At 38.5% G+C, this 27,191-nt stretch overlaps 3 protein-coding genes across 5 annotated transcripts; 1 reads left to right on the forward strand and 2 right to left on the reverse strand.

The window, feature by feature from the left end:
• Window positions 1–565: 565 nt before the first annotated feature.
• Window positions 566–4,646, reverse strand: LOC119792335 (intermediate filament protein ON3-like). 2 transcript variants are annotated; one of them, XM_038298934.1, is made up of 10 exons: window positions 4,433–4,646; window positions 4,020–4,345; window positions 3,021–3,229; window positions 2,856–2,916; window positions 2,640–2,735; window positions 2,174–2,338; window positions 1,974–2,099; window positions 1,667–1,887; window positions 1,536–1,555; window positions 566–645 (listed from the first exon to the last, which is right to left on the reverse strand). In XM_038298934.1, the coding sequence occupies exons 2-10, from the start codon at window positions 4,170–4,172 to the stop codon at window positions 638–640; spliced, it is 1,059 nt and encodes a 352-aa protein (XP_038154862.1). In that variant the 5' UTR covers window positions 4,173–4,345; window positions 4,433–4,646; the 3' UTR covers window positions 566–637. The 2 variants fall into 2 exon arrangements, with proteins under 2 accessions (XP_038154862.1, XP_038154861.1); XM_038298933.1 differs by having other exon boundaries at window positions 4,020–4,646.
• Window positions 4,234–8,603, forward strand: LOC119792334 (keratin, type I cytoskeletal 18-like). Of its 2 annotated transcripts, XM_038298931.1 has the most exons (8): window positions 4,234–4,868; window positions 4,965–5,047; window positions 5,802–5,958; window positions 6,043–6,204; window positions 6,277–6,402; window positions 6,888–7,117; window positions 7,263–7,297; window positions 8,133–8,603. In XM_038298931.1, the coding sequence occupies exons 1-8, from the start codon at window positions 4,491–4,493 to the stop codon at window positions 8,462–8,464; spliced, it is 1,503 nt and encodes a 500-aa protein (XP_038154859.1). In that variant the 5' UTR covers window positions 4,234–4,490; the 3' UTR covers window positions 8,465–8,603. The 2 variants fall into 2 exon arrangements, with proteins under 2 accessions (XP_038154859.1, XP_038154860.1); XM_038298932.1 differs by lacking the exon at window positions 7,263–7,297 and having other exon boundaries at window positions 4,268–4,868; window positions 8,133–8,298.
• A 9,381-nt stretch (window positions 8,604–17,984) lies between these two features.
• arpc2 (actin related protein 2/3 complex, subunit 2) lies at window positions 17,985–26,756 on the reverse strand. The gene is made up of 10 exons (XM_038298929.1): window positions 26,539–26,756; window positions 24,565–24,599; window positions 24,201–24,313; window positions 22,560–22,605; window positions 22,130–22,316; window positions 21,826–21,919; window positions 21,012–21,138; window positions 20,832–20,932; window positions 20,088–20,188; window positions 17,985–18,481 (listed from the first exon to the last, which is right to left on the reverse strand). Exons 1-10 carry the CDS (start codon window positions 26,610–26,612, stop codon window positions 18,460–18,462), a joined length of 900 nt encoding a protein of 299 aa, XP_038154857.1. The 5' UTR covers window positions 26,613–26,756; the 3' UTR covers window positions 17,985–18,459.
• Between the last annotated feature and the right edge of the window lie 435 nt (window positions 26,757–27,191).

A 27,191-nucleotide genomic window follows, 5' to 3' on the forward strand; every position in this document is an offset into this window, starting at 1 on the left:
ACACTAGAACTTTTTCACACAATATGAAAAACTTAGTGTATAGCTTCTCAATTTTTAGAAGATGATAGGAAACTCTGGAGCACCATAGGCATTGCACATCCCAACAAAGATAAGAAAACTTTTCCAAAAACACAATTTAATGTGAAACAACAGATTGAAGGAGAACATTCAACCTGCCATCAAGCTGCACCAAGACGTTCACTCTACCAGGAAGCACGCAAGAGAGATTATTGCTTCTTAATTTTATCAAGAGGTTTAAATAATTGAATTGATTGTAATTTAAAATTAAAAAATTCACATTTTGCGGATATGTTGTAATGCTGGAGGAGGTGTCAGACAATCAGTCGGTGTACTGGGTGGTTTCGGAGACAACCCTCCCAGATTCCACCTGCAGTCGGATCAGCAGGCGCTTCTTGGAGGGAGAGGGAGGTGGGTTGGCTGGAGTCTGGATAGCGAACCCCCCAGATGGAGGAGCTGCTTGAAGCTCTTTTTCCTTCTTCTCTTGCTGTTTCTCTGACAGTTGTTTCCTCTCCTGCAGGTGATTCTCTCGCGGGTGTTTTTTTTCCTCTTGCAGGTGTTTCCTCTCTGGCTGGTGAACGTCTGCGTGCAATTAAGGACTTGGATTGGTTGTTTGTTTTTAGTTATCTGAGCGAAAGAGAGGTTTGATTTTAGTGAAGCACAAAACATCAGTAAAGCCTGAGAATCGCTGAAATGTGTAAAATGTTTGTTGACGTTTTTTGTGTGTTTTAAAAATATAATATCAAATTTAAAAAACTGCAATTTTGAGCTCTGAACACAAACTTATGAAATCATTTTGTCTAATTGTAACATTTCTGTTCAACTTTAAGGGCTCCCACTCTGTTTTGGGAATCATTTTATCTTAATAGGCTAGTTTGGGTTCAGATTGAATGATTCAATATGAATAGCAATAACTGAGGTAATAAAATAAAAAAATCAGAAACTTGCTCTTTAGGGTTTTTGACATAATTTGGTACAAAATATTAATTAATTACGCTGGATTGGTTTGGAATTAGATGATCAGCACTTCACTGAGGGAGTAGTTATTTAAGGAACAGGAAACAATTTTTGAAGTAAGGTGAATAAATATCATTATGCTTGGAGTGCCCCTTATGGGTAATGTCAAAGTATAATCTAGTTTTAAAAAGGTTAATAAAGTTTATGAAGAATATGAAGAAGAAGAATTCTGCTTCTTTCAGAATTGTTTTGTTTTGGGGCGGGTGGGGTGGGGGCTTTCTTCAAAGAGGAGTTTTACCTTGTTTAATTTTGTAAAAGTCTTCTTTAAGGAACATTAGGCTATCCGATTATTATAAATATTAATCGATCAATTGAAAAAAATTATCGCTTTGCAATGAATCACTTTGCAAAATATTTGTAAGTTGCAGCCCTCGTACACATAACCTATGAATCTTTCTCATTGGTTAGTTTATGATCAAAACATACAATAAGAACATTCAGAAAAACCTTGATTTGAACATTTTTTTTCATATCACGGTGGTAAATAAAATGCTTCTCACCTGAGTGAAGTTTATTCATTCTTTAAAGAGACAAAGGAGAGAAGAAGAAGTTAAGTTACACAAAGGTTTTACATGGCTTCTTCTTCTGCATATTGACACAATCTCGCTTTGTAACCTCCACCATCATGTACCTGTCTTCTTCGCCCCTCAGAAGCTCGCGATAGGTGGCGATCTCAATGTCGAGGGCCAGTTTGATGTTCAGCAGCTCCTGGTATTCATGGATCTTCCTGGCCAGATCCTGCTTAGTATTCTTCAAGGCATCTTCTAGTTCCTTGATGTTCCTCTTGGAAGTCTCAATGTTTTCATCACCACTTTTTCTGCTGTCATCTATTTCCTTGCTCAAGGAATCTTCCTAATGGAGAAGGAAAAGGGCATCAGCAGGATGGCTAGAGAGTAAACAGATGTAGAAATGCTGTGTTATTACAATCTGGTCCCTACCTTTCTTTTCAAAGCTTCAAGGTCAGACTTAGCCTTCTGGATTTTACGCAAAATGTCAGCGATATCTCTCTTTATGTCACGCACTTCCTGCTCCTTCTCTCCTGCCCTTTGTGCCAAGTCATCCATCTAAAGTTTGGAAAATGCATAACCTTTACTTGTAGAACGGTGAAAATGCTTGATTTGTTTTACCCTGTCCTTACTTTTTTTTGGTGCCAGTACTCTGCCTCCTGCCTGGCAGTAGCGGCATGACGGGCATACTGAGCCTCAACAGACTTAATGTACTGGTCCATGTCCAAGGACCGTTTTTCGGAGCTTGGAAGGGTTACCACCTCATTCTTTATCATGGACTCCAGCTCCTTGATCTCCTACAAGGGATGGAAAAGGGAAAAGATGTCTATATTTGTTTTTCAACTGGATCTCTGGGAGGGCTGATAAAAAGTTTGTAAACATTAAATACAGAGATTGTCCATAGCTTTTTTTTCCTTTTGCATAACTGATAGGAAGGAAGGAAGGAAGGAAGGAAGGAAGGAAGGAAGGAAGGAAGGAAGGAAGGAAGGAATTGATATAAGACCTCATGGAACAATAAACGAATAAGTAATAATAATAATAATAATAACTTTATTATTATAAAAAAGCATTCTTTCCAAGCTTTCTATGCCAGATTACCTCATCAAATCCATTCCTGAGGAACTCTAGCTTTCTTGTCTGATCCTCCAGCTCCAGAACATCTTCTACCAGGTCCAGATGGCTTTGGTCCACCTCCTATACAATGTTATATTTTCAAATTTAAGTTTGTATAAAGCATGAGACATGAAAATAATTTGGAAAGTTTCTACAGATGTTTTGAAATTAAATGCTGAAAGCAGACTATTGGTTTATTACCTTCTTATATATAATAAAGTCATTCTCTGCCTCAGCTCTCTTTGCCAATTCATTCTCATAACTGCAACCAAAGGAGAATAAAATGTAACGGTAGAAATAACACAGCTGGAACATTTGAACTGTATCTAGAGTTTTAAGTAAAATAATAAGACTGGTGCTGCTGACCTTTCCTTGGCGTCGTCCACCTTTTGCGAAATGTCCTGAAGCTCTTCTTTTAAATTTTCCTGGTCGTTTTTCAAATTTTCGATCTTCTGCTGCAGGTCATTCTCTTCCTTCCTTACAAGAGCATCCAAGTTACCATCGTAGTCATCCTGCCCTTTGAGGATCTCCAGCTTTTTATTAAGTTTTCTGTTCTCATCCTCCAGGTTCTTCACCTAAAGCACAACCAAAAAAGGGACATTCATTAAATACCAACAAGGCACTGATTTTTTTTTTTTTTTTTTTTTTTTTTTTGTAGTAGAGTATCTGTGCCTCTTTCCAATCCTTCTGAATAGGCAATTATTTTGGTATACTAAAATAAATCACCACTAGATGGCGATCTGGTTCCCCAAACATGATAAATCCTGGCAGAGGGAGCGACTTTTTATGGCCTCGGGTTACAGTTTTCGTTTATATAGACGGAAAAAAACTAATGCAACCATATTCGGCATCTACTTAATCATATTTAGTGAAAAATATTTTTATGTCCTACTCTTCTAATATGAAAATAAGTGTTAAAGTAACTAAATATGAATATATATATATATATATATATATATATATATATATATATATATATATATATATATATATATATATATATATATATATATATATATATATATATATATATATATATAAAACTAAAGAAAAACTGGGTTTTATAATATTTTCCTCCGACTGTATAACGAAATACAGTTAAATTCAGCAAGCTTTCGATGAGGATCGTTGTCAAAATACAAGCAGAAAAGCCTTTTAATTATTATAACATGGAACGGGAATTAAATAAATAATTCTTAAATATCATGGTTTGTCTTCTATAAGCTGTAAGTGGAAAACACCATAAATAACACATATAAAAATGTTTTATTTACTTTGTGAAATTATATCAATGAACTCTTCAGTAATATTCTAATTTGTTAAATAGAAAAGGAAATCAAATAATTCAAGAAAATAAATACAGACCCTTTCAATCAACTTGACGAACTTGTCATTCAGTCCAACCATCTCGTTTTTCTCATTATTTTTGCCCGAGGAGTCGATCTTCTCGCTGGGTTTGCTCTTGATGGGCCCCCCGCTGTTGGGGCTGTAGGACTGGCTGCTGTAGTTTCTAGACATGGTTGCTGGAGCCTGAAGGAGCAGGTGAGTGGAGATCCCACCTCAGAGATCCCTTATAAAGACCAACGGACCTGTGGACCTACCCGGATGCTTTGCAGGTGTCCAATCATAACAGAACAAGTACAGAATTTCTGAAGAACTCAACTTGAAATACTTGAATTTCAGCCCAGAACCTGTTTGTCAAGAGAGAGGATTGGATCCAGGAGCCCAAGTCCTTGATGTGGGCGGATATGGTGGCAGACAGCTGCTATAAAACTCACCTCCATCATTTCCATCCAGCCTCTGAGTCTCTCAGTTCACTGTCATCCAGCAGAAAGCATGTCTCGTAACAGCAGCGCCAGTGTGTTTGGAGGAGCCGGGGGAAGGGGCACCAAGGCGTCCGTGTCCACCCTGCAGGGACTCCGCAACTTCCTGCGCAACGACACCGAGAAAGACTCAGCTCCGATTACTCCAGTCACTGCTGCTCCGCTCAATAGTTCAGAGCCTCCTGCAGAAACTCCCATCAACACAGAGAACAAACAGGAGCTGCAGGGTCTGAACAATCGTCTGAGAGGCTATCTGGATCGAGTTAAAGATCTGCAAGAAAAGAACAACGACCTGCAGAAGGAGATTGATGACATTCTGGCCAAGAGGGAAGCTCCTGAGGGAAGAGACTGGGACAAAATCCAGGAGCCACTGGACGATCTGGACAAGGAGGTGAATCCATAGACTTTATTATTATTATTATTATTAATATTATTATTATTATTATTATTATTATTATTATTATTATTATTATTATTATCTGTTTAGATCAAAGAGCTCACCAATGAGAATGCCAGGCTGTTGCTCCAGATTGACAACTCAAAGTTGGCCCTTGAGGACTTTGAAAGCAAGTGAGTCCCAATGCACACAAATGCAGACCTGGTTGTTTCTGAGCATAAAGCAGTCTGAGTTTACTTGTAGAGGCCATATTGGATGGAAGGAATGTCTGTGGTCCTCTTAACAGCCCTGTGGCATTCCCACTGACCTCCATTTAAGTTTTAATTTTTTCCCAGCTTTTTATTGTAATTACATTGTCACAAGTACAGAGCAGCGAAATTCAATCTCTGGATTTAACCCATCCTGTTGGGGACTGGGCTGAGTGGGCAATGCCCTAATCACTAGGGCACCACTCCCCTAGTATCTTTAACTCCCCACAAAGCAACTGGCGAATTGGCATTACACTGTCCCCACAAGGTAAAAAAGATACTTGGCTAATTCAAAGGGATGATTTAGTAAAACCACAATACTTAAATATTGATTTAAATATTCAGAGAAAAAAAAAGTTGCACCATTATTGGATCAGTATCTCCATCTTATCTTTAAAACATTTTCTTCGCACATGGTTGAGATTCAACTAAGATCAACATAAAGTAATACAACCTTGACCCACATGGCACTGATCCAGCTTTAGCAAAGTTCACAAAGAGACCATATTAGTCCCTTAGCTGTCATTGGAATACCTCTTCTTCCTATTGCTTTGGGGCAAATTCCAGTCCCCAATGTGGAGAAGAGCAATATATAAACTAGTTATAGTAAGACTAACAACTTTCTACTGCCTTTTCTGATGTGTTGCATTTGTGCCGATGTGTCTCTAATCACAAACAGACTGACTGATGAGACAAAATCGAGGAATGATTTAGAGAACGACACGGAAAAGTTAAAAAAAGATATTGATGAGATCAAGCAGCAACGGGAGCAGCTGCAGGGGGAGACCGAACTGATACGGGATGAGGTGAAACGCCTTGAGAAGGAGCACAAGGAGGTGAAGCTGCACTCAGCTAACATCTGCTCACATCTGCTGCATTGTTTTGGTCTTCTGTTTAACTCTATCACATGGCTGTTGTAGGAAGTGAATAATCTGCGTGAGAAGATCAAAAATTCTGAGGTGAAGGTGGAGATTGAGCATCAGCAGTCCAACCTGGCCCAGATTGTCAAAGACATGCGGGAGCATTACGAGAAGGTTGCTGAGAAGAACCTAAAGGAAACCGAAGAGTGGTACAAGAACAAGGTGGGAAACTGAGCTGCTAATTTCCTCCTGTGCTGGTTTGATTATCTAATCTTATTTATTCTTCCATCCTAGTTTGAGAACATCAAGGAGAAGGAGGCCAAGAACACCGAGGCCTTGGAGGCTGGAAATAAGGAGCTCAAGAACCTGCTGAAGGAGTTGAAAAGTCTGGAAATGCAGGTTATAGCAAACCACGGAAAGGTCAGTAAAACCTTCACACAAGTCTAGATTTATAAAAAAAAAAAACGCCAGGTACCCAACATATAAACCAGTGGTTCTGAATTTGCACCAAAGATGATTTGTCTTTGTCATGTTCCCAGCTGGAAGGTTGAGCTTAACAGGCATTCCTGACAGGCCTGTCATTAGGCTAAAGGTGCTGGTTAAAGCCAACACCTTTAGAAAAAAAAAGCACATTCGGGTGGAATAACAAACTTGAAACCATACCATAATATCCCAAACACCTCATTAAGACTGTGAAACACGGTGGTGGCAGCATCATGCTACCACTGTCTCTTTAGTTGAGACATTGATGGGGTGAAAGAAGGACTAAAAACAGAGCAATGCTGGATAAATCAGGCAGGGTTAGTCTGTAGAAGAAGACTAGGCTTTTGTAATGCCAACTGAAAAGTTTTTTCATCCATAGCAGAGCAAACATCAACTCAAATCTCGCTTCTTTTGCCTCACAGATCCAAAGTCTTGAGGAAAATCTGGCAAAAGCCAAGGATGAGAACAACCAGCGACTGATCCCTTACAACAATATTATAATACAACTGGAGGAAGACCTGAAGAATGCGAGGAAACAGGTGGAGCAGAAGGTGGAGAATTACAAAGAGCTGGAAGGCGTCAAGATGAAGCTGGAGAAAGAAATCAATGCCTACAATGAGCTGATTCAAGGCATAACTGCTGATACTGAGGGGTGAGGACACATAAAGTATTTCCCTCTTTTAATTGCTGTAAGGTGGTTTGAATGAATAACAGCTCCAGAACAGCCCGGGAGGAAAAAAAGGTACGGCAGTTAAATACAGGACTTGTGCATTATTTATCCTCTTCTTCCCCGACAGCGTGGAGTTTGATTTAGAGGACGCAATACCAGTTGGTAAGTTCCAGATCCGCTTCGTGAGAAACTATCCAAAACCCAAACACCATCAAGCCCCATCACCTGATCAACCCTTTAACCCTTTCACCAACCAGACAGGGTTCGGTTACTGATCACAGAAATGCTTTCGGTTGGCTCTGACAATCTGATTGGCCATCTTCCCAACAGGAAACAAACAAACACAAAATAACGCAGCCCTTGTCTTCCCACACAACGTGTAAGCAGTTCGGTTGACAGCGTGGAGAGATTTAAATGCATAATGACACGTAATAATTTCCGCCTTGAATGGCAGCAAAGCAATTCTCGAATTGCTACATTGATGAGCATAAAAGAAAATATGTGCATCTTTCATTTCTGTTGTGCCTTAGGTCATGCTGCCTCATTGTCTCTCCATGTTTGATGCCTCGGTTTACACATGTTATTAGGGAAGCGCTTAGCTGAGCATGAAAGCCTGCCCTCACGCCGTTTATTGTTTGACAAATGCTTTAAGAAAACAAAATTATAGGCTTTCTTTCAGAGCGTCAAAACAACATGTCCTTTATGTTCTGTTAGAAAGTCTTTAATAATGTTTCCACTGCTTTCAAGCTGGTTATTAACAGTTAATAATACTAACTACACTGGATTGCTGTTGTATTCTAATTGCATAACACCACAAACAAATTTTACTACAAGAAAAAAACAAAACAAGGGAATGTTTGAAATTCATCGTAACGAAAATCCAAATCAAACCAATTTCTGGTTGGAGCTTTTTGTAGGTTCCTGATGAAGGACTGAAGGAACACCAGGTACAATTAAATGGGAAACTCTCTTATATTTGTGCCGTTTCTGTTTACAGAACAACAAAGGAGTGACCCGGTGGAAAGCGAGGTGGTGTCTTCGGTGAGCCCCGCCGTTAACCAATCCTCATCCGAGGCTCCTATGAATACCGTTCCAGAGGTGGTGGTGGGTTCTGATGATCTCGACAAGAAAGCTAAGAAAGCCAGCAGCGACAGAAAAGCCAAGAAGAAGAAGAAGCAAAAGAAGGAAAAGAAGTCTAAGGACAAGGAATCGTCCTCTTCCTCCTCGTCCTCCTCTTCCTCTTCTTCTTCCTCTTCCTCCTCTTCCTCTTCCTCTTCCTCCTCTGATGAAGATGAGAAAAACAAAGAGGAGGTAATCATAGGAGATTAAGATTTAAAAACTCTCATCTGATCTATTCTTTTCCGTCTGTCATTAGAAAATCTATTGGTGCTGTCAAATATTCAAAATGGGTTGTTTAAACTTGACTTCTATGATGTGAGCAAAATAAAGATGGTTTCAAAATGGAAAAGGGACTGTTGATTCTTGATTGTTTCAATCGTTTCTAAAAAAAGATCACCTTTAATAAACCATAAAGAAGAAAAATGTTTAATATTTTCACCATATAATGAATCCTTAATGATGGTGTTAGAAACTTAACAAGCCTACGTGTGAAACCAAGTTGCCAAAAATAGTTCTTCAAAAGAAGTTTGCAAAAAAAGATGTTCAACATAAGGAAATTACAAATACATTTCTATATTGTGAACATTGTACAATTTCCCCCCCCCCCTTTTTCTTGTCACAATTAAATGTTATTGAAATCAGCTCTATTAGCCACACACAGTTCTGAGTACTGCAAGACTAATAGATTTTTTTTAAATCCCTGCCATTGGACCTGACTGACAACATGAAGCAGGGTTGAAGATCTAAAAAAAGTCACATATCATGCCCCTGTCTCAAAATGAAAAAAAAAAAAATGTCTATGGTAGGACATGGAAAGGACATTTTGATAAGGCGCTTTCAAATAAAATGTATTATTATTATTATTATTATTATTATTATTATTATTATTATTATTATTATTATTATTATTATTATTATTATTATTATTATTATTATTATTATTATTATTATTATTATTTCTTAGGCTTTGGGACTCAAGTGAATGACAGTGAGAGAACAGTGGAAACCTTTCCAGAAATTATGCAAAGAGTGGATTAATTATTCATCCAGGGGGTCACGAAACAATCCAAGAGGATATCATAGGTTTGGTACACGTCACCTTCCTCAGTTCATTGGAGAGTTTATAATTACAAAATGTGAAAAGAGAGATCGGACAAAAATGGCCTCGGTGGAAAGTTCTCAAGACCAAAACAGCTGCTGATGATCTCACATTTTCAAAAACAAAAAAAAAGTCTAAAAAGGCTTCAATCAAAACTAAATTTAGGGTCAAATCTGGGATTAAATGCAGTCTAGTTTTACTTTGAAATAGCCTTAAATTCTCAAAACTCCTCCAATGTGGCTGATTCCTTTTCTGACAATAATGGTTTGATATAATTCCTCCACAGTGCTGTTAAACGGCTCATTTCAATCTGAAAAACTCACACGGATAGAAGAAATTACAAGAATTTTATTGGTACAATTATTTTAAGGTTTTGACGTTCATACCTCAGCAGAAAACATTACCGCTGGATTTTACTTTAATATGCATAAGCAGGTTTTGAGGACAGGGATGTTTCCCCCCCAGGCCTGAAACTGGTGGTGGAGTGGAGATAGATGAAGTTGGTTCAGTCCATAGACTGCTGGTTGGCAAGACGATCTGATTAAGCTGTATTGGTGTGATCCAGTAGACCACATGAGCCGATACTAGTGCTTCACTCAGGGTACCCGGAAAGATAGATGTCCAGCTTGGATAAACACAGTTTTGTATAAACCTGTCCATGATGAGCAAGCATGAAGCAAAAGTGAAACCTTTGGCAGAACCAGGTTCAAAAGGGTGGGTTTCTGCTGGACCAATTGAGATGTGGCGGCGAATGCAGTAAGAGTCCGGGAGCAATTATAATCTGATGGGAACGAGGTTGAAGAACCAACATGAAAAAGCCAGATGGAGCTTAGCTACCATGGTGGAAAAGGGTTGAATCCGGGTCATCCAGGTCAAAATCAGACATGGGGTAACCACTGCTTGGGCTTTGGCTGGGTAGCAGGCTGCGTTGTGGATTTGAAGACCTTTAAAGATGGATACTGATTGGGGTTCATGAAGGTTTAGTTTGCCGTTGGAGGCAGGTGAGCCTCTGATGATGGGGGCAAGTAATTTAATTTCTTCAGTTGAATTTATGCCTAGGCATTTTTTATCTTCCAATTGTATAGAATATATATATATTTTAGGAAATGAGCGAGATTGTAAGTAGAGTGCTTTTATTATTATAATTATTATTTTTTTATTAGTTTAATGATTTGAAACTGTTTAAGTGTGAGAAAAAACAGGAAATATACAAGAGAGAAACATTTTAGACTATGCCATTCATCTAAAATATTTCAAACAAAAACAAAAAGGCATTTTCTTGTTTGGAGGATGTCAAAATAGAAGAGTCTTCCTTCAATTACTGGACCTCCCTCTTCTTCTTGGGTTATAATGTCTGTATTTAGTCTTCTTGGTAACCAAATGTTGTTTTGGCCAATGGGTGGTGGTCGTCTGCAATACTTTCATTGCGATACATACACAGACCTTTAATAAAAATGACAAAAAATAATTCCTGACTTTAAAACACTATATGTAGTTAACAAAAACAATTTTTCAAAGGCTGACACTTTTTAAGTAGTTGGGCATGCTTCTATTGTTTAAAAGGTTTAAGTGGAATGAAGTTCTTTCGCATTCTGACTTTTCTAGATTTACTGATATGATATAGTCTAGCAGATGGTAGATTAAACTCCACATGGGAGATATCTCTTTTATAACTAAGGGCTTTCCTCATGCATCTCTCCTTAAATAGCCTCCAAAGAACCGAAAGAGATTACATTAAATGTAACTGCTATTGTAACCCCAAACACTCCACTACCTTTATTTTCTCCTGGGTGAATTTAAACAACAATCTCATGGGTGACAAGAGGTATAAAAAAATGGCCTTTGTGATGTAGGGTTGGGAGGTGGGGGGCGAGGTTGCAAAACTTAGATTTCTCTTATTTCATATATTGATTTATGCTATTTACTCACTATAAAACGTTTCACTCAGTCTGTTTCACCTGCAAGGCCACATAATTCCCCTGCATGAGGGTATCTGTAGACTTACCTCATTTTCATAACAAGCCAGATTCTTTCTCAAGGTTTTTTCATAACATGTTATTGCATAACCAAAGAGTCTCTACTTTGTTTTGACTCTGACTACTTTCCATTATTGTAAGTAAGGGGAAAACACTCTGTCCAGATCAGAACAGGGCTGACTACTATGCAATAAAGGCTGTATGATGAACTGTTCTCTCTTTGCAAGGATAAAATAAAGTGCAAATCCGTCGGCCCCCGTTTATTTAACTGGGTGAATAGTTGAATACTTTTTTCCCACGGCAGGGGTTATGGTGCAGGGTTGGTTTTCAGTAGCGCGCTTGGCCCTTAAGTTCCATTGAAAGGAACTCTGAATGCTTCAGAATACCAAGACACTACATACAATTCTCTGCTCCCAGCTTTTTGGGAACTTTTGGAATTGACTCCTTTCTCTTCCAACATGAGTTTGCACCAGAGCACAAAGCAAGACCCACAAAGACATGGAATGCACAGTCTGGTGAGGATGAACTTGACTGGACTTCACAGTCCTGATCTCAACCTGATAGAGGACCTTGTAAATATACTTCCAGATGTGTATGTGAGGTCAAAGATTCCCATAAACACACTCCTAAACATTGTGGACAGCCCTCCCAGAAGAGTTGAAGCTGCTCCAGCTGCAAAGGTTGGACCGATGTCATATTGAACCCCTATGGATTAGGAATGGGATGTCACTTAAGCTCATATGCCAGTCACGGCAGGTAAGTAAATACTTTTGGAAATAGAGGTTGTGTCCGAATTTCCAACCACTATATAGGGCACTATAAAGTGGTTACACCAGTGCCTCAATGTCTAGCGGATAAAAAAAAGTAGTGAGCTTGAAATTTGCCACAATGCAACTTGAAAACTAGTGATCATCAGTGGTCAATAAATGAGCAGATATATCCCGAGGAAAGCTGGCGCAGGCACCGTGCGAGGAGGCGGAGTTATGTGACCAACGATGGGGGAAAGCAATGATCATCTGTCCGAACGGTCAGTTAATTGAGTTCACTATAAAGTCTATTACCGGTATATAGTTCCTGCTCTATATAGTGATTGAGGGATTTACGGATTCGGGCAGATGTTCTTAAAGCGGAAGATGTCATAAAAGAAACACATACAAAGGAGACGCTAAAATATCTCTATTCTTGATGGCACATGCAGAAAACAAAAACTATCCCAAAGCATTTCCTGATAACATGCATATATTTGCACCCTTCAAAAAAGGGTTTACAGTTTACAGTTTGATGGACAATTACTTGATTTAGCAAACTCAAAGCATGAGTTTCTTTTAAAAAAAATAAAAAAAATCAAATTTATTTGTATAGCCCTTTACATTAGCCAAATGGTACCCAAAGTTCTTTACAACAAAGCCATAAAAATAATACATAACACATATAAAAACATACAAGATACAATTAAAAGTGCTGTAGTGGTGCAGTGCTGCAGGACATTAAAAGCTTTCCAGAGGTGCATAGAAAGGAGCACACAGAAAGAGGACATCTAAGAGACAGTATTATAGTCAGAATTAAAAGCTAATTTAAAAAAGTGGGTTTTAAGCTTTTTTTAAAAAAAGTCTGAGGTCAGTAGTGGTGCGGATGTGAGGGGGTAGTTTGTTCCACAGTCTGGGAGCAGCGACAGCAAAAGAACGATCGCCCCACTGTTTGAGTCTTGACCTAGGGACCTCTAGCAGAAGCTGACCCGAGGAGCGTAAAGCTCTGCCACAATTGCGGAAAGTTAAAATCTCAGACAAGTAAGAGGGGGTAAAGCCATGAATGGCGTTAAAAACAAACAGCAGAAGTTTAAAATCGATTCTAAAACGGACTGGAAGCCAGTGGAGTGACGACAGCACAGGAATAATGTGTTTACGTCTGGATGTGTTTGTTAAAAATCGGGCAGCAGGGTTCTGCACAAGTTGGAGACGATAAATTGTTGACTGACTGAGGCCAACATAAAGGGCATTGCATTAGTCCAGTCTTGAACTAATAAAAGCATGGATTGCCTTCTCAAGATCCTGCCGACGGAGAAAAGACTTGACTTTGGCCAAAAGACGGAGCTGAAAAAAGCTTGAGCTAATCTGTTTGTCAAATTTGAGCCCATTATCAAATGTTAACCTAAGATTTTTGACATGACATTTAAAAAGGGGGGCTAGATTGCTGGAGTTTGAGGAGAGAACATTTGAAATTGATGGAGAACTAAACAAAATGCATTCGGTTTTGCTGTCGTTTAAGTGCAAAAAGTTCTGTGACAGCCACTGCTTTATATCTGTGATGCAGTCCAGTAGCTTAGTTAATGCAGTGTTTTCGTTTGGTTTCAAGGGCAAATATATCTGCAAGTCGTCGGCATATAAGTGAAAAGACAGGTGGTGTTTTTTTATAATTGATCCCAGAGGTAGCATATATAAAGAAAATAAAAAATAGGGCCGAGAATAGATCCCTGTGGCACCCCACAGGGCAGCGATGCCTTTGAGGAGCAGTGGTCACCAATCACGACAGAGAAACTCCTGTTTGCTAGGTATGACCTAAACCACTGGAGAACGGTGCCACAGATGCCGATGTGCTCTAGGCGAGATACAAGGACTGCATGGTCGACTGTATCAAAGGCTGCTGAGAGGTCCAGCAGTACCAGCACAGCAGGATTTCCAGCGTCCACAGACAGGGCAATATCATTGTTCACCTTTAACAGTGCTGACTCGGTTTTAAGTTGGATGAATTAAACCAGCCAGAGTTATAACTAAAAAACATTTTAGCAAATACAAATTTGAACTAAAAGGCCCTGTGATATCCGGTCCGTCAACTTGATGTTGGTTGACACCTCACCTCTCCTGTTTGGTCTTTTCATTTGAATCTACTGGCACCCGGATAAAGCAAACTGATAATGAAAAGATACCTTTGGTAATCCATTAGCTTTGTTTGTTGCTGTGAATGACAGTTAAAGTCTAACCAGCTGACACCTTCCGCATCTCTGTGGCCAGAGTTACTGGAGTTTCACCCCATTGAAGAAAAGAATCGATACAGGCAACACCTCTCAATTTCACATTGTGCATAAAAGAGTTCGCTAGAAGTTGGAAAAAAATACCTCCAAGAAGCACCACACCTTCAAAATATTCAAAGAATCTTTCAGTAACATAGGATAGTGGACAGTGAACTCTAGACAGTTGGGAGATTAGTTATTCTTTTATTCTTAACAGCAATAAAATACATAAGATATTGTTCTTTTTATTTTTCAAATGATGTTGGTACATAAAAACACAGAGGAAGGGAGATTGAGGGACCTCTGACTTCTTCATAGGTTACAATGTCTGCATTTGTCTCCTTGGAAACCAAATGTTTTGGCCAGTGGGTGGTGCTCATCTGCAATACTTTCATTGCGATACTTGCTCTGAACTTTAATTAAAATAGACATCAAATAAAGCCTAAGTTTAAAACACTGTATCTAAATAAATAAAAACAATTAAAGGCAGATATTTTCTTTGTAGTTGGGCATGCATCTACTGTTTGATAGGCTTAAGTGGAATGAAGTTTTTTCGCATTCTGGCTTTTCTAGATTCACTGGTATGATTATAGTCTAGCAGATGGTAGATTATACCCCACATGGGAGATATTTTTTTTTTTTTATAACTAAGGGCTTTCCTTGTGCATCACTCCTTAAATAGCTTTCAAAGAACAGACAGATTACATTGAATGTAACAGCCATAAAACCAAACACTCCACTGCCTTTATTTTCTTCTGGGTGAAATTAAACAACAAAGTCATAGATGACAAGGGGCAAAAAGATGGCCTTTGTGATGTAGACGACAGTGCATTTAAAAATTCCTTACTTCACATAAAATTTGAGAAGTTAAAGAGAGCCTTAGCACGTGTGTTTTAAATTCCCCCTAATAACCAGTAGTACAACAATGTGATCAGTAATTATGATGACATTTTGTGGCTTCATCAACTTTCTGAAATGAAAGAACAAAATGACAGCTCCCACTCAAGCCTGCCAAGAGTTTAAACCTCCGCCCTATAAAATTTTACATCCTTATTGCTGAAAGCTTTTATTAGATATTTCCCTCGCATGACAAGTCGGTGATTTGCTAATAATGGAGTTCATTACAGACGTGTTTAAAGAAATCAAACAGTGCATTGAGGAGAACTTTAAAAAAGACCCACATGACATTTTGAGAGTGTTGTTGATTTAGCAGGTCTGACACCTTAAATAGCTTATTTGCATGACCCAGCTCTCCAAGGTCTAAAGATCTACTTCATCCAAAGGTGCAGCATCAGTCTCTCATCACACACCACCAGGTGACCTCCAAATTAGGGAATAACGTCAACAAAGCTGCAGGTAAAGACATGGAATCGTCGGACCCTGAAATAATGTGTTGGTTTTTCTAAACAGCTTCAACGCCTCCTTGCAGCTTTTTATGACCTGATATCCTCGATCCTTCTGCTTATACCCAATAAAATAACCAGCCTGTGCTTCACCGATTACTGTCTTGTTGCCGATAGTTTTCATAAATGTAATCCTCCTAAAATACATCTAGGAAACCACCTCGGCTGGGCTCGGCAGCCTGCAGTCCGCTTACATGTAGAATTGTTCCACAAAGGATGCTGTCAATTTAGTACGTCAGACACTTTATTGCCTAAGGTATTGCTTACACATCCAAATGATTGGAATCAGGTATTCCTCTCACTTTCATGGCCATAGGTGTAAAAAGAAAAAAAAAAAAAAAATCAAGCACCTAGGGACGCAAATCGGTTTTACAGACATTTGTGAGAGATATGTCACTCTCAGCTCAGTGAATTACAGTAGGGAGAGTGAAAGGAGGACACCTGTCCAACTAAAATCAAGTCGTAAAATTTCCTTATTCCTAAATATTCCAGTCAACTGTCAAGAGAAAATGGAAGTAAACGCAAACCGATTGAGCGGGGTCAGCGACTGCTGAGCCACATAGTACCAAGAGGTCAGCAACTTTCTGCAAAGTATTCACTTCAAACTTCATGCGGCTTTTGGATTGGCTCAAGAACGGTGCTGAGAGAGCTTCATAGAATGGGTTTCCATGGTTGAACAGCTACATCCAAAGCACGCGTCGCCACCAGTGGTGTAACGAATCGCACATCTATTCTTCCTCTGGAGATCTGATGGACCGACCTCGGTTTGGCAGTGGCCAGTAGAGCGTTACTTGTCTTACTGCATTCTGCAAAGTATAAAGTTTGTTGAAGAGTAGGGGGCGTCATTGTGCAGGGTTGGTTTTCAGGAGCTGCGCTTGGCCCCAACATTTCCGTGAACGGAACTCTGAATGCTTCAGCATACCGAGACACTGTGTACAATTCCATTCTCCCAACTTTATGGAAACCGCTTGGAGCCGACTCCTTTCTCTTCTAACATGAGTTTGCAGCAGAGGACCAAGCAAGACCCATAAAGACATGGATGACAGAGTCTGGTGAGGATGAACCTGACTGGACTGCATAGTCCTTGATTTCAAACAGAAATATACTTCCAGAAGTGCATGTGAGGTCAGAAATTCCCATGAACACATTCTTAAACCTAGTGGACAGCCTTCTGAGTTGAAGCTGCAAAGGGTGGACCAACACCATATTGAGCCACTATGGATTAGGAATGGGATGTCGCTTAAACTCATACAGTATGCTATTCAAGGCAGGTGAGCGAATACTTTTGGAAATATAAAATGTTAGCATGCTGCTCAGCCCTCAGCAGCCCATTAAGTTCCTGCACGTTTACAATTACCCTGACCTCTCTTTGACTGTAACCCCTCATTTTGTTTTTAAACACTACGCGTTTCTATGCACAGATTTCTGTCTATACCTCTTCTCTGTTACAACAGTTTCATAATAGATCATCATAGTGGCACTTTAATTATAAAATTCTTGTAAGGATGGGAACAGACAAATCACTTCATCTGGGTTTCCTTGTTCTAAACAGAGGCGTGAATTAAATTCACTTTCTCAAAGCAGAAGATTTCATAAAAGAAATGTGTCGCATACAAAGGAGACGGTGAGTTATCTCTATTATTGGTGGCACTAGCAGAAAAAAAATAACTCATCCCAAAGCATTTTCTGATAGCGTTCAGATCTTTGTTAGTTTCTTTGAAGTTCTGACCTAAATCAGACAGAGTGTAAACTAAAAATAACATTTAGCAAATGTACATTTGAACTAAAAGGCCCTGTGATATCCGGTCCGTCAACTTGATGTTGGTTGACACCTCACCTCTCCTGTTTGTTGTTTTCATTTGGATCTACTGGCACCTGGATAAAGCAAACCGATAATGAAAAGATACCTTTGGTGCTCCATTAGCTTTGTTTGTTTCTGTGATTGACAGTTAAAGTCTAAATAACCGACACCTTCTGCCCTCTCTGTAGCCAGAGTTAATGTGAGTTGCATTCCCTTGAAGAAAAACAATTGATACAGGCAACACCTATCAGTTTCACATTGTGCATAAAAGAGTTCGCTAAAAGTTGGGAAAAAATACTTCCAAGAAGCACCACGCCTTCTAAATATTCAAAGAATCTTTCAGTAAAGTAGGATAGTGGAACTCTAGACAGAGTAAGATGGTGCAAAGAGCGAGTTTAAAGTTATTAATTTATTCGTACCAGCAATAAAATACAGAAGATAATGTTCTGTTTTTAAGAGTGTTTTATTTTTCAAATGATGATGGTACAGACCACATGAAAGCACAAAGGAAGGGAGATTAAATCATCCAGCATGTGGATAAATTATGGTGACGGCAGGGGGGATGGGGGCAAGCAAGAGTACCAAATGAAGTAAAATATCGTATCAAAAGTTTCATTCATTTTGTTCATATATATATTTATATAGGACTAATAATTCTCTTTAACAATGCAAAGCAAGGAATGCCCTTTTTTTCCACGTATCTTTAGCTTTGGCTTTCCTAATCTGGAGCCAACTTTTTTACTCATCCAAAGCAGGAAGAAAAAAAAAAAACGAAATGAAAGAAAGAAAAGCTGGACACAATATCTGGGAGGCGAAGGGGGGGGCGTCCTGACGTCCTGTCCAATGTGGCGTTGAATCCGATGTTGCGCGACTGATCGCGTCCAATTGGGGGTTTGAATTACTCCAGCAGATGCCGGATTCAGCGGGAGAAGGTCTTTCCACTAAAAGACAAACACGGAAAAAAAAACAATGTTGTGTTAAGTGAGTGGCTAAGTGAAAATAAAAGTAACGATGAGCCGCCCCATCGGGCGAGTAAAACCAGTATCCTGTTAGTATCTACACTGTAAACAGGAGAAACATTACCTACTAAACGGCTAGATAGAAGTTTTTCCACTGATATTTTCTCTTCATTGTTTCATTCATGACAGGTTAAAACTGACTTCTTTTAGTTTTTTTGTTTCATAGAAAACATATCTAACCAAATGCTTAACCTGATCCTATTTCTCAATGGGGGGTGATTGAAGAAGCTATTGTTACTTTAACCTCTGAATAATAAAGTCCACCTGAGGCTCCTTTTAAAGAAAGTATCCCTCGCTCCATAATCTTCTCCACTTGTAATAGCTCTGCGTTTAACTCTTTCACCAGTCAAAGCCAGAAAATCGAACATGCTTTGGTTTCATCTTTCTCAGACAAGTTGCACTAAAATGAGGTCTAAATTCGACTATATAATCTGATGAATGGATTTTATTCCCGCTAACAAAGTCCTTACAACCTGATCTGAAGCCAGATTTACCAGGGAATCTAGTCTCACCGAATGATGTGGACAAACTTGAAAATTGGATCTTCTGCAGGACTACTTTATCCAATAATTAAGGGTGTAGTTGATTGCGGAAAAAAAAAACAAAAAAAAGAAAAGCAAATTGACAGTGACAGGACCGTTTCGGTATGTTTAGTCCGTTAGTAACTTCTAACTAAATCTGTGAATGGCAGTTTCATTTTCATTCATTAAACCTGAGAATCCAGAATCCTTTAAAAAGCTCATAGTTGGGTCACATGTAAGGCTGCAACTAACGTCTATTTTGCAAATCAATTAATATGTTGATTCTTTTTTCCAATTTATTAATTAATAATCGGATAGCAAAAGGTTACTTAAAGAGGACTTCTTACGAAATTAAACCAGATGAAACTACATTTTTTCCACTTGAGTTAGATTATATTGACGAAAAAGCTTTTTTTAAAATCTTAAATGCAAAATGTTTACATTTTTTTTTTTTTTACACAATTTTGGTATAATTGCTGCTCTAAGGTTTGCTCTGTCAGCTCAAGGCAAGTTATACAGTCTATGTACTCCAGTTAAGGATTATTCAATGACTAATTTAGTTGATGATTATTTCAATAATCGATTAATAAGATTGTTTCAGCCCTAGTTACATGTTACAGCACAAGCTCAAACATCGGAGGCAAACATGGCAACACCTCTCAGAAAACATACAAATCGAGAGCTCACTAAAGATAGAAGGAAAATAGCTCCGTCTTAAAAATACGGCGGTGGCGTATCTTGAATTAATCTGTCCTTCTGTAGTAACGTCTGCTCACGAAAACATGTTTCTGATTCATACCCATGACTGGCAGTGTTTAGACTCTAAATAAAACAAGCCTGATTTTATCCAAAAGGCAAAAAGAAAAAAAAAATCAACTGAAAAGAATTCCTAAAGTCTGAATCATGCCACTGAAACGACATATTTCAAATCAAAAGACTTTTTTTTATCTTGTTTTTCTCCAGACAGACGTGCATCGATGAACGTGAATAAAAAAAAAACAACTCACGAAATGGTCTTCATCTCCTTCTTCTCTGCGTCAGGTCGGGCACGGTTCAGCACCTTGAGGAAATCTGACGTCTTGGCTCTCATCCTTGTGTGAATGTAGGCCTGAAAGAGAAAGAAGAAGAAACTATGAAAATGCCGCACAAGATTCCTATCAGCAAGATTTGAAGACAACCGGACACTTTTAGCTTCTAATGACGAAGGACTTCAGTGCAATTCAGAAACACAATGCTGTGCTATGTAAATGTCCAATTAATGCTTCTGGATAAAGATGGAATGAGAGATTATAGGTTTCGAGGGCATAGCAACCCCTGGCGGTCCATAAATATGCCTTTGTTGACTCACTGACTGTAAAAGCAAGCACATCCTTTATCTGCTTTGTGATCAGGAGGTTTCCACAGAATCTAAACTCCAACCTTGGAATGAGATTTCCCATAAAACAAACACGGATCTAAAACATATCAAAGTATTTAACCCCCAAAGACATGTTTAGACAGGACTCATCCTTTCATATGGGGACCCTTATTTAAAATATGCACCTTAGGTTTTTGTTAGAGACAGGAAAGCATAGAGAGAAACATGTTATTAAGCGGTGAGGCTTAACAACCTGTTTGAGGTCTGCTACCTGCTGATGTCTCAGCTGCAGCCAAAGTAAATCTTATAAATCTGAGGAAAGTATTCTAATACTGGCATAAAAACAACATGTCTTTTTAGTTTGAATATTAGGACTTTAGTGAAGAGGGTTCACCTTGGAGCACTTTATGTGGTAGTGCAGGTAGTCCCTGAAGGTGTGGATGAGGTTGATGGTGTTGTCTCTGGCATTGGCATTGGTGTGACGAGGAAACAGGACTGTAAACAAACACAGGAACACTTAATGAAACCAAACGGATGAGACAGCAGCGTGTAGGGCAGCCGCGGCGGTACCGACCGAAGGTGATGTATCCGATGTTGTCGCCGACGGCGGCGTCTGTGTCCTTCAGCTCCAGAGGAGGCTCCCTGTGGCTGAAGAGCACCTGGGGAGCCGTGTGGCTGGCTCTCCGACCCTCCTTAAACTCCTACACACACAGAAACAGATGTTTGCTCCATAATTATATCCAGTGTCTTCTAAATATGTTCAAAACAGATATCGCATAAAAAATATTGATTGGAAACAAGAGCATCTGTGAAAGTTAATTTTCAATTTCTACATGCAGAGTTTGAAAAATGTAATGGAAATACATTTTGGATCAACTTGACCAGCTGTCATAATTAATATAAAACTTTAATAGGAGGATTAACTTTATAAGCTGTGGAAAGAACTCAATTGTTTTCTTTTTACTATAGCTGCTAATCTAATAATTATACGGCATTTTAAACAGCTGAAAAATAAAGTAACAGAACTCAAAACAAAACGTTACTCCTCTGCCACCAAGGGAATATATATAAAAGTTCTGATAACAGCTACGGTTTGTGTTTGAGGGAATGAAATGCAGAGTTTATTTGAGATTGAGGCATCTGGTTGGGTGTGAAAGTGATCCAACATTTTTTTGACAATTTGGGCACTTTAGCCTGTTATGTCGAAGGATATAGTTTCACCAGGCGCCAAAATAGTTGCAATAGCTGGTATTTTACTGTTAAAAACGTCTGCATTTTGTATTTACTTAGGGAAATCTTTTTTTTTAATAAAATTAGATTGATGATGTTAGACTTTTTTAAAGCACTTCATGTTTGAGTGCTACAGCTTCCGATGCGGCGTCGCTCACCTGCATGAAGACTTTGCCGATGATGACATCGTCGTCGTCTTTGAACACTGTGCTGAAAACAACCGTCACTCTGTCTTTCTTGGCCTCCACGTACCTGAGGGTTCAGACAGATTTAGTTTTAGTAAAGGGAGGCCATTTTCCCCCTAAACCTTATAACTAAATATCCATTTCATCAGGAACAAACTTGTTTCTACAAAAACAGAACAATTGAAAAAAAGGAACTTAAGATATTTGGATCTAACCTCTTCCTATCTGATCTCATAATACACATAAAAGCAAATACTTCACTCTCTTCTCAACATACATTGACTCATCGTCTCTGTAGTGGACCACAGCCCTCTTCTCGCCCTCTTTGCCCTCTTCCTGGAACTTGAAGTACTTTTCAAACACTGAGGCGAAGCAGTTCCTCTTTAGCATCCCTGCCTGGTGAACAACCTCATCTTTATTGGCTGGTAGGGCCTCCAGGTCGTAAAGCAGGGACACATTGTAGCCTTAAAGAAGAAAACGAATAATAAGTGACAAAAAAAAAGAAGGGAAAACATCAAAATTTCACGGTTTTGTGATAAAAGCAAAATAAAGCAAACACATTTATTGATACACAGCTTTAAAAAACTAATCTTCAATAATTGCTAAATTAGGAATAGGTTTGAAATAAGTGTGAAAAAAGCACCAACATTACAGAAATATATTTTTTTTGCAAAAGAGTCTGAGTTTTCAGTAACTAGAGGACATACCAGCCTCTGGTGAAACCAGGAAATTCCCATAAGCCTTCTTGAGTACCTGTAATAAAAAAAAAAGAAATACATGTCTGACTTCTCTCAAAAACAAAGATAGAGCAGACTAAAAAGAAAAAAACACAAAGGTGGTTTGAGAAACAACCAAGCTTTGCAAATTAATTTAAACAAGGAAGTGTGTTTCAATTCTTTTGGACGACTGCAGTTACACTCAAAACGCAAAAAATTCAGCAACAACGAATGCTTAAATAGTCCCTAAGAATGCTGCATTTAAGCATATTAATGAGGAAAGATAAATAATGGAGGTAAGGAGCTGAATTACATAATGAGAGTTTATAATTTACAGCACAAAGACCTAATTTTCAGTAGATTTCAGGTTATTAACATTCCGTCATAATCTAATTTTCTAGATTTCAATAGCTATCTTAATTATCATGAAAAATGCATCACTAATTTTATTGAGAGGCACCAGTACCTCTAAATGTGCTCATTCTGCTGTAATCGAGCCTCTATTTATAATCCTACTTGGCTCGTTGTACAACTTTGGGTCAATTCTGGTCACATTTTGCAAACCTCAAAGAGTTTGGAGCCCAGAAACAGCTGCTCTGATTTCCACAACGCTCCACTGCTCTAAATATCCGCAGCTTGTGTGTGAAAATAAGAAGGTGGACAGAGTTGAGCTTAATACCAGCTCTAGAGACAGTACAAAGGAACCTAAAGTAACAATCTGTGCAATAAAAGACTCAAACTGGGGCTGCAGAGGATCTAATGAATGCCTGTCTGCTTGGTATGAACAGGACATAAATGCAAATAAGATGGAAGTATGGCAGAAATCCAACTTTAAAACTAATAACTGTTTGTATACCCCCCTCAATTAGGGGGTAATTTAAGAAAGAAATCTTTCAAATCAAAAACAGACAAGAATGTGTCAGAGTTAACACATTCTTAACAGATTCAAAAACAAGAACTTCCTCAATAAGTCTTTTTATGTTAACTGTTAACTTATAAATAACTCACATCCAACCCTGTTGAGTCCTTTAGTTAAGTGTGTAGTGGTGTGTGTAGGGAGGGGGGCTCATGTCTAACAAGCAGTCAAGCCATGAGCGTACACTGTCTGCTGCTCGCAGTCAGCACTTCCTCGCCTGGGGCGAGTCATTCGACTCACTTCCTGTTTCAGCCTGAAACCACGGCAGCTGCTTTCTTCCTTACATGGCAACATGTCAGTTCACTAGGTATGTGCAAAGAGCAAATATGACTTCAGTGCTTCTTAAATCATCCCAGATCAGGGCCGTACGTCAACACGTCAACCTAGATGGAGTTTCGGCCTGTGCCATCAGCTGATAAAGCCTATATTGTCGTAGTTTACATGCTTGCTGATACACCATCAGTGCAATGTCAATAATTGTTGCAGTTTATATGATGCATGAGTTGTTTATTTTGAGAATAGAGGAACAATGGGTCAGTTCTTTGCCCTTTAACTCAAACTTAAAACAAGAAACATCCTTTTTTTTGACACATTCAAGCCCGTTCATGCGTTCATTTACTGAGAAACGACACCTTGGCAGCAGCAAAGGAATTTACTGACGGCTGCTTATGAACATCTGGTCAGCCTATGATTATTGCTGATCATCGGGTGTTTACCTCGTCAGCGCCGTGCTCCTGCAGCTCCTTGTAGAACTTCAGGGAGATGCTGACCATCACTTTGGTCTTGTCCCCATTGGGGTTGGAGATGTGGTACAAGACGCCATCAAAATCTGGGGGGAAAAAAAAAAGGAACAACATGAATGTTTTGAGGTGATGAATTAAAATGTTTGGTGCTTTTCTAGGAAAACATAAAAATCAACAATAGTTTTCACCTCCTCTAAGAGCAAGTCATGAAAGCTAATACCTATATTCTTTTCACCTAAGATTCAAAAGGTTTTACAAAAGTTTGCTAAATAAAACCAAATATTCCGCAAAAAAAAAAACATAAAATTTGGGGGAAATGTGGTTAAATGTTTCTTACCAGCAAACGTCACATCGACAGCCTCAGGTTTGGTTCTGTAGGAGCAAAATACAAGCATTTAACGACAGATTTACAAGCAAATACTATTTTAAAAATCTAATCTAACAAAGCTACGCACAGAATTAATTGAGAAATGACTTCTCACAACAAAATAACATACAGGAGCTAATATACAGAGCTGTTAGCTTTATCCCTGAAGGCAACAAACAGTTTAGAAAGTTGGATTTAAATGATGTTCTACATTAGCAACCAGCCAAAAGAGACTTCCCTCATATTTACCTAACTTAACTTGCAACAATGACAGGACTTAACTAATGTTTAAAATCACATTTCTTTAAAAAATAAAAACTTTCTGTAGACAGAGCAGCCATGGTTGGATAACCTGCTTAAGTTACCATCAGATAGATGAAACCGGAATAATTTGAGATAAATTGTAAGATTTTTATTTAAGACTACAAAATCCTTAACGTTATACTATTGTGTCTGGCCATGTATATGTTACTTTTCGGGGATTTAACTGGAGGGAAAGTTCTCCTCATAGGTTGGGGGTTATTTTAAAGACTAAGATGTGAAAAGAGTTCATGTTGGTAATGGTGAGGAATGCAAAATGAACATAAGTAAATGGAAAGTCACAATATGGATAGCCGCGACACATATGTGCACATATGCAGAGTGATGTTTTAATTAACTCTCAAGGCTCAAGGTAAATGACTATAATTAGATTGAAAAAAAAAGACACATTTCCCCTTTATTGGTGCAACATCTTCTTAGAATTCAAATATATCATTTTCACTACCTCAGTTTAGGTCTGTTTCTACCTAGGGCTTGCATTTTACTCTACTTTTATAAATAAAAGCCAATATGATATTATGGGCTTATGCTGTGATATATATACACATGCAAATTAATCTTTTATACTGGAATAAGAACTAAAATCTCTTACAAAGAACCTGAAAAATATTTTATTTGGGTATGTTACAGCTTTTAGATAAATTTTAAAGTAAACCACCAATTTGCATCACAAGGGAAAAGCCTGAAAAGCACATTGCTAAATATAACATGATAATAATACTGAAAGTGATGCATAAAAGCAAAAAAACGAATAAAACGAATATAATTAAAGAGAAGCACTGGTGATAAATGAATTTGGATGCCCATAGAAATTGAGATTAAAATAATGAAGGATCTGCATGTTCAAATGTAAACTAACAACAGATGAGGGGTATCCTCATGCTTATTTTATTAACATTTCATATATTATTTTGTATCGCTTTAATCCAAGTAGTTGTTTAGAAATGCATAGCAGTAGCATTGCTTTTCCATGGATGCTGCAGGGACCTGTTGGAGCAGCTGATGCAGCAGCAGTAGCTGGATCTGCAGCAGGCAGACTTGACTCGGCTTGACTACAAGAATGCGGAAGCAGGAAAGAAGAGCTATGATTTAAGAGCCACATAATGGGTCTACGAGACCCTGCAAAGCACCCAAAAAGCTATTTATTTACTGCACATCACAATAATTATTTCGGTATAATAATTACTACTCAAAGTTGAATAAATCAGTGTTAAATAGATATGAGTGGGGGAAGATTTAGCCTCTCAATGGGTTTTGGAGAGTGGATAGAAATTGTTTTCTAGATTCGTGTCTTAATTTTCTTTAGCTGTTCTTAAAATTACCAAACTTAGAGTTTTGCATTGAGCTGCACATAGTGTCTCGTCGGGGAGTTAATCTGACCAGGATTGCCATTTTTGACACAACACGGTCAGTGAAGACACACCCCAGCTTCTAGCAATACAGCCGAGGCAGAGCAGTCAGCTAACAAGTTTATGCTTTTCCGACTAACTCAAAGCCGTTTACAGCTAAAAAAAAACGCCGTTGTGTGGGCTTTTCTCGGTGGTATCGTTTTATTATGCAGCCGTCATCTTCAGGGAAACGCTGAAGGGGGAAGCTAGCTGCCGTTAGCAGTTTTTTCCTCACCCGTTGGATGCGCCGTCGAACTTCAACGTCAGCGTCTCTTCTATGATGCGGTTATTAATTTCTAACAGAATCATCGCAGCGGATGCCGGTGTTATTTGGTGGGATTAAGCTTCGGTTATTTTTTTTGTCTAATATTGTGTGGAAAATGTTTTCCTCCGTTGACAGACAAGACCGCTTCCGTCGAAGCTCCCTCCGCCTGTAGCTTCCGCGTACTTCACACACAGGACCCTGCCCGGCTGATTTGGGTGGCCTGAAATATTGCCTGTCCTTAATTCGTCATAACAGTGAAATCAGCGCCATAAGCGCCACAAAAATGTGATTCATAAGCCCAGAAATACCACTTTGAAAATTAACGCTATTTATTGAAAAATAAAAAATAAAAATATTAGACTGCGACCTATTTCTTACGCTGTTACGACAGTATTGGCAATAAATACAATTGTTTTTCAGTAAAATGGCAAATACTTTTTTGTCCTTAAATGTTATTTCAGTCATTTGATTGAAAATAAAAATAAAATCTTTACTTGCATGTGTATTAAAAGGTTAATATTAAGCGTTTAATTTTTCAAATTTAATGAACCAAACTTTGTCACCTCAGATTAAAAAAATACATAAAATCAACTATAGATGCATTGGCAAGAACAAAAAAAAGA

The sequence above is a fragment of the Cyprinodon tularosa genome, unplaced genomic scaffold, assembly GCF_016077235.1.
Source record: "Cyprinodon tularosa strain WSP-4 unplaced genomic scaffold, ASM1607723v1 ctg417, whole genome shotgun sequence".
Lineage (NCBI taxonomy): Eukaryota > Metazoa > Chordata > Actinopteri > Cyprinodontiformes > Cyprinodontidae > Cyprinodon > Cyprinodon tularosa.

Coding starts and splice junctions, on each gene's coding strand:
- LOC119792335 (XM_038298934.1), bottom strand. CDS start 4,172: ATGTCTAGAAACTACAGCAGCCAGTCCTACAGCCCCAACAGCGGGGGG. Junction 2,917..3,020: donor GTGGACGACGCCAAGGAAAG/GTCAGCAGCACC, acceptor CTTTGGTTGCAG/TTATGAGAATGAATTGGCAA. Junction 2,100..2,173: donor AGTACTGGCACCAAAAAAAA/GTAAGGACAGGG, acceptor TCCAAACTTTAG/ATGGATGACTTGGCACAAAG.
- LOC119792334 (XM_038298931.1), top strand. CDS start 4,491: ATGTCTCGTAACAGCAGCGCCAGTGTGTTTGGAGGAGCCGGGGGAAGG. Junction 4,869..4,964: donor TGGACGATCTGGACAAGGAG/GTGAATCCATAG, acceptor TTATCTGTTTAG/ATCAAAGAGCTCACCAATGA. Junction 6,403..6,887: donor TTATAGCAAACCACGGAAAG/GTCAGTAAAACC, acceptor TTTGCCTCACAG/ATCCAAAGTCTTGAGGAAAA.
- arpc2 (XM_038298929.1), bottom strand. CDS start 26,612: ATGATTCTGTTAGAAATTAATAACCGCATCATAGAAGAGACGCTGACG. Junction 24,314..24,564: donor TGTCGATGTGACGTTTGCTG/GTAAGAAACATT, acceptor TTTTCCCCCCAG/ATTTTGATGGCGTCTTGTAC. Junction 21,139..21,825: donor TCGGCAAAGTCTTCATGCAG/GTGAGCGACGCC, acceptor CTGTGTGTGTAG/GAGTTTAAGGAGGGTCGGAG.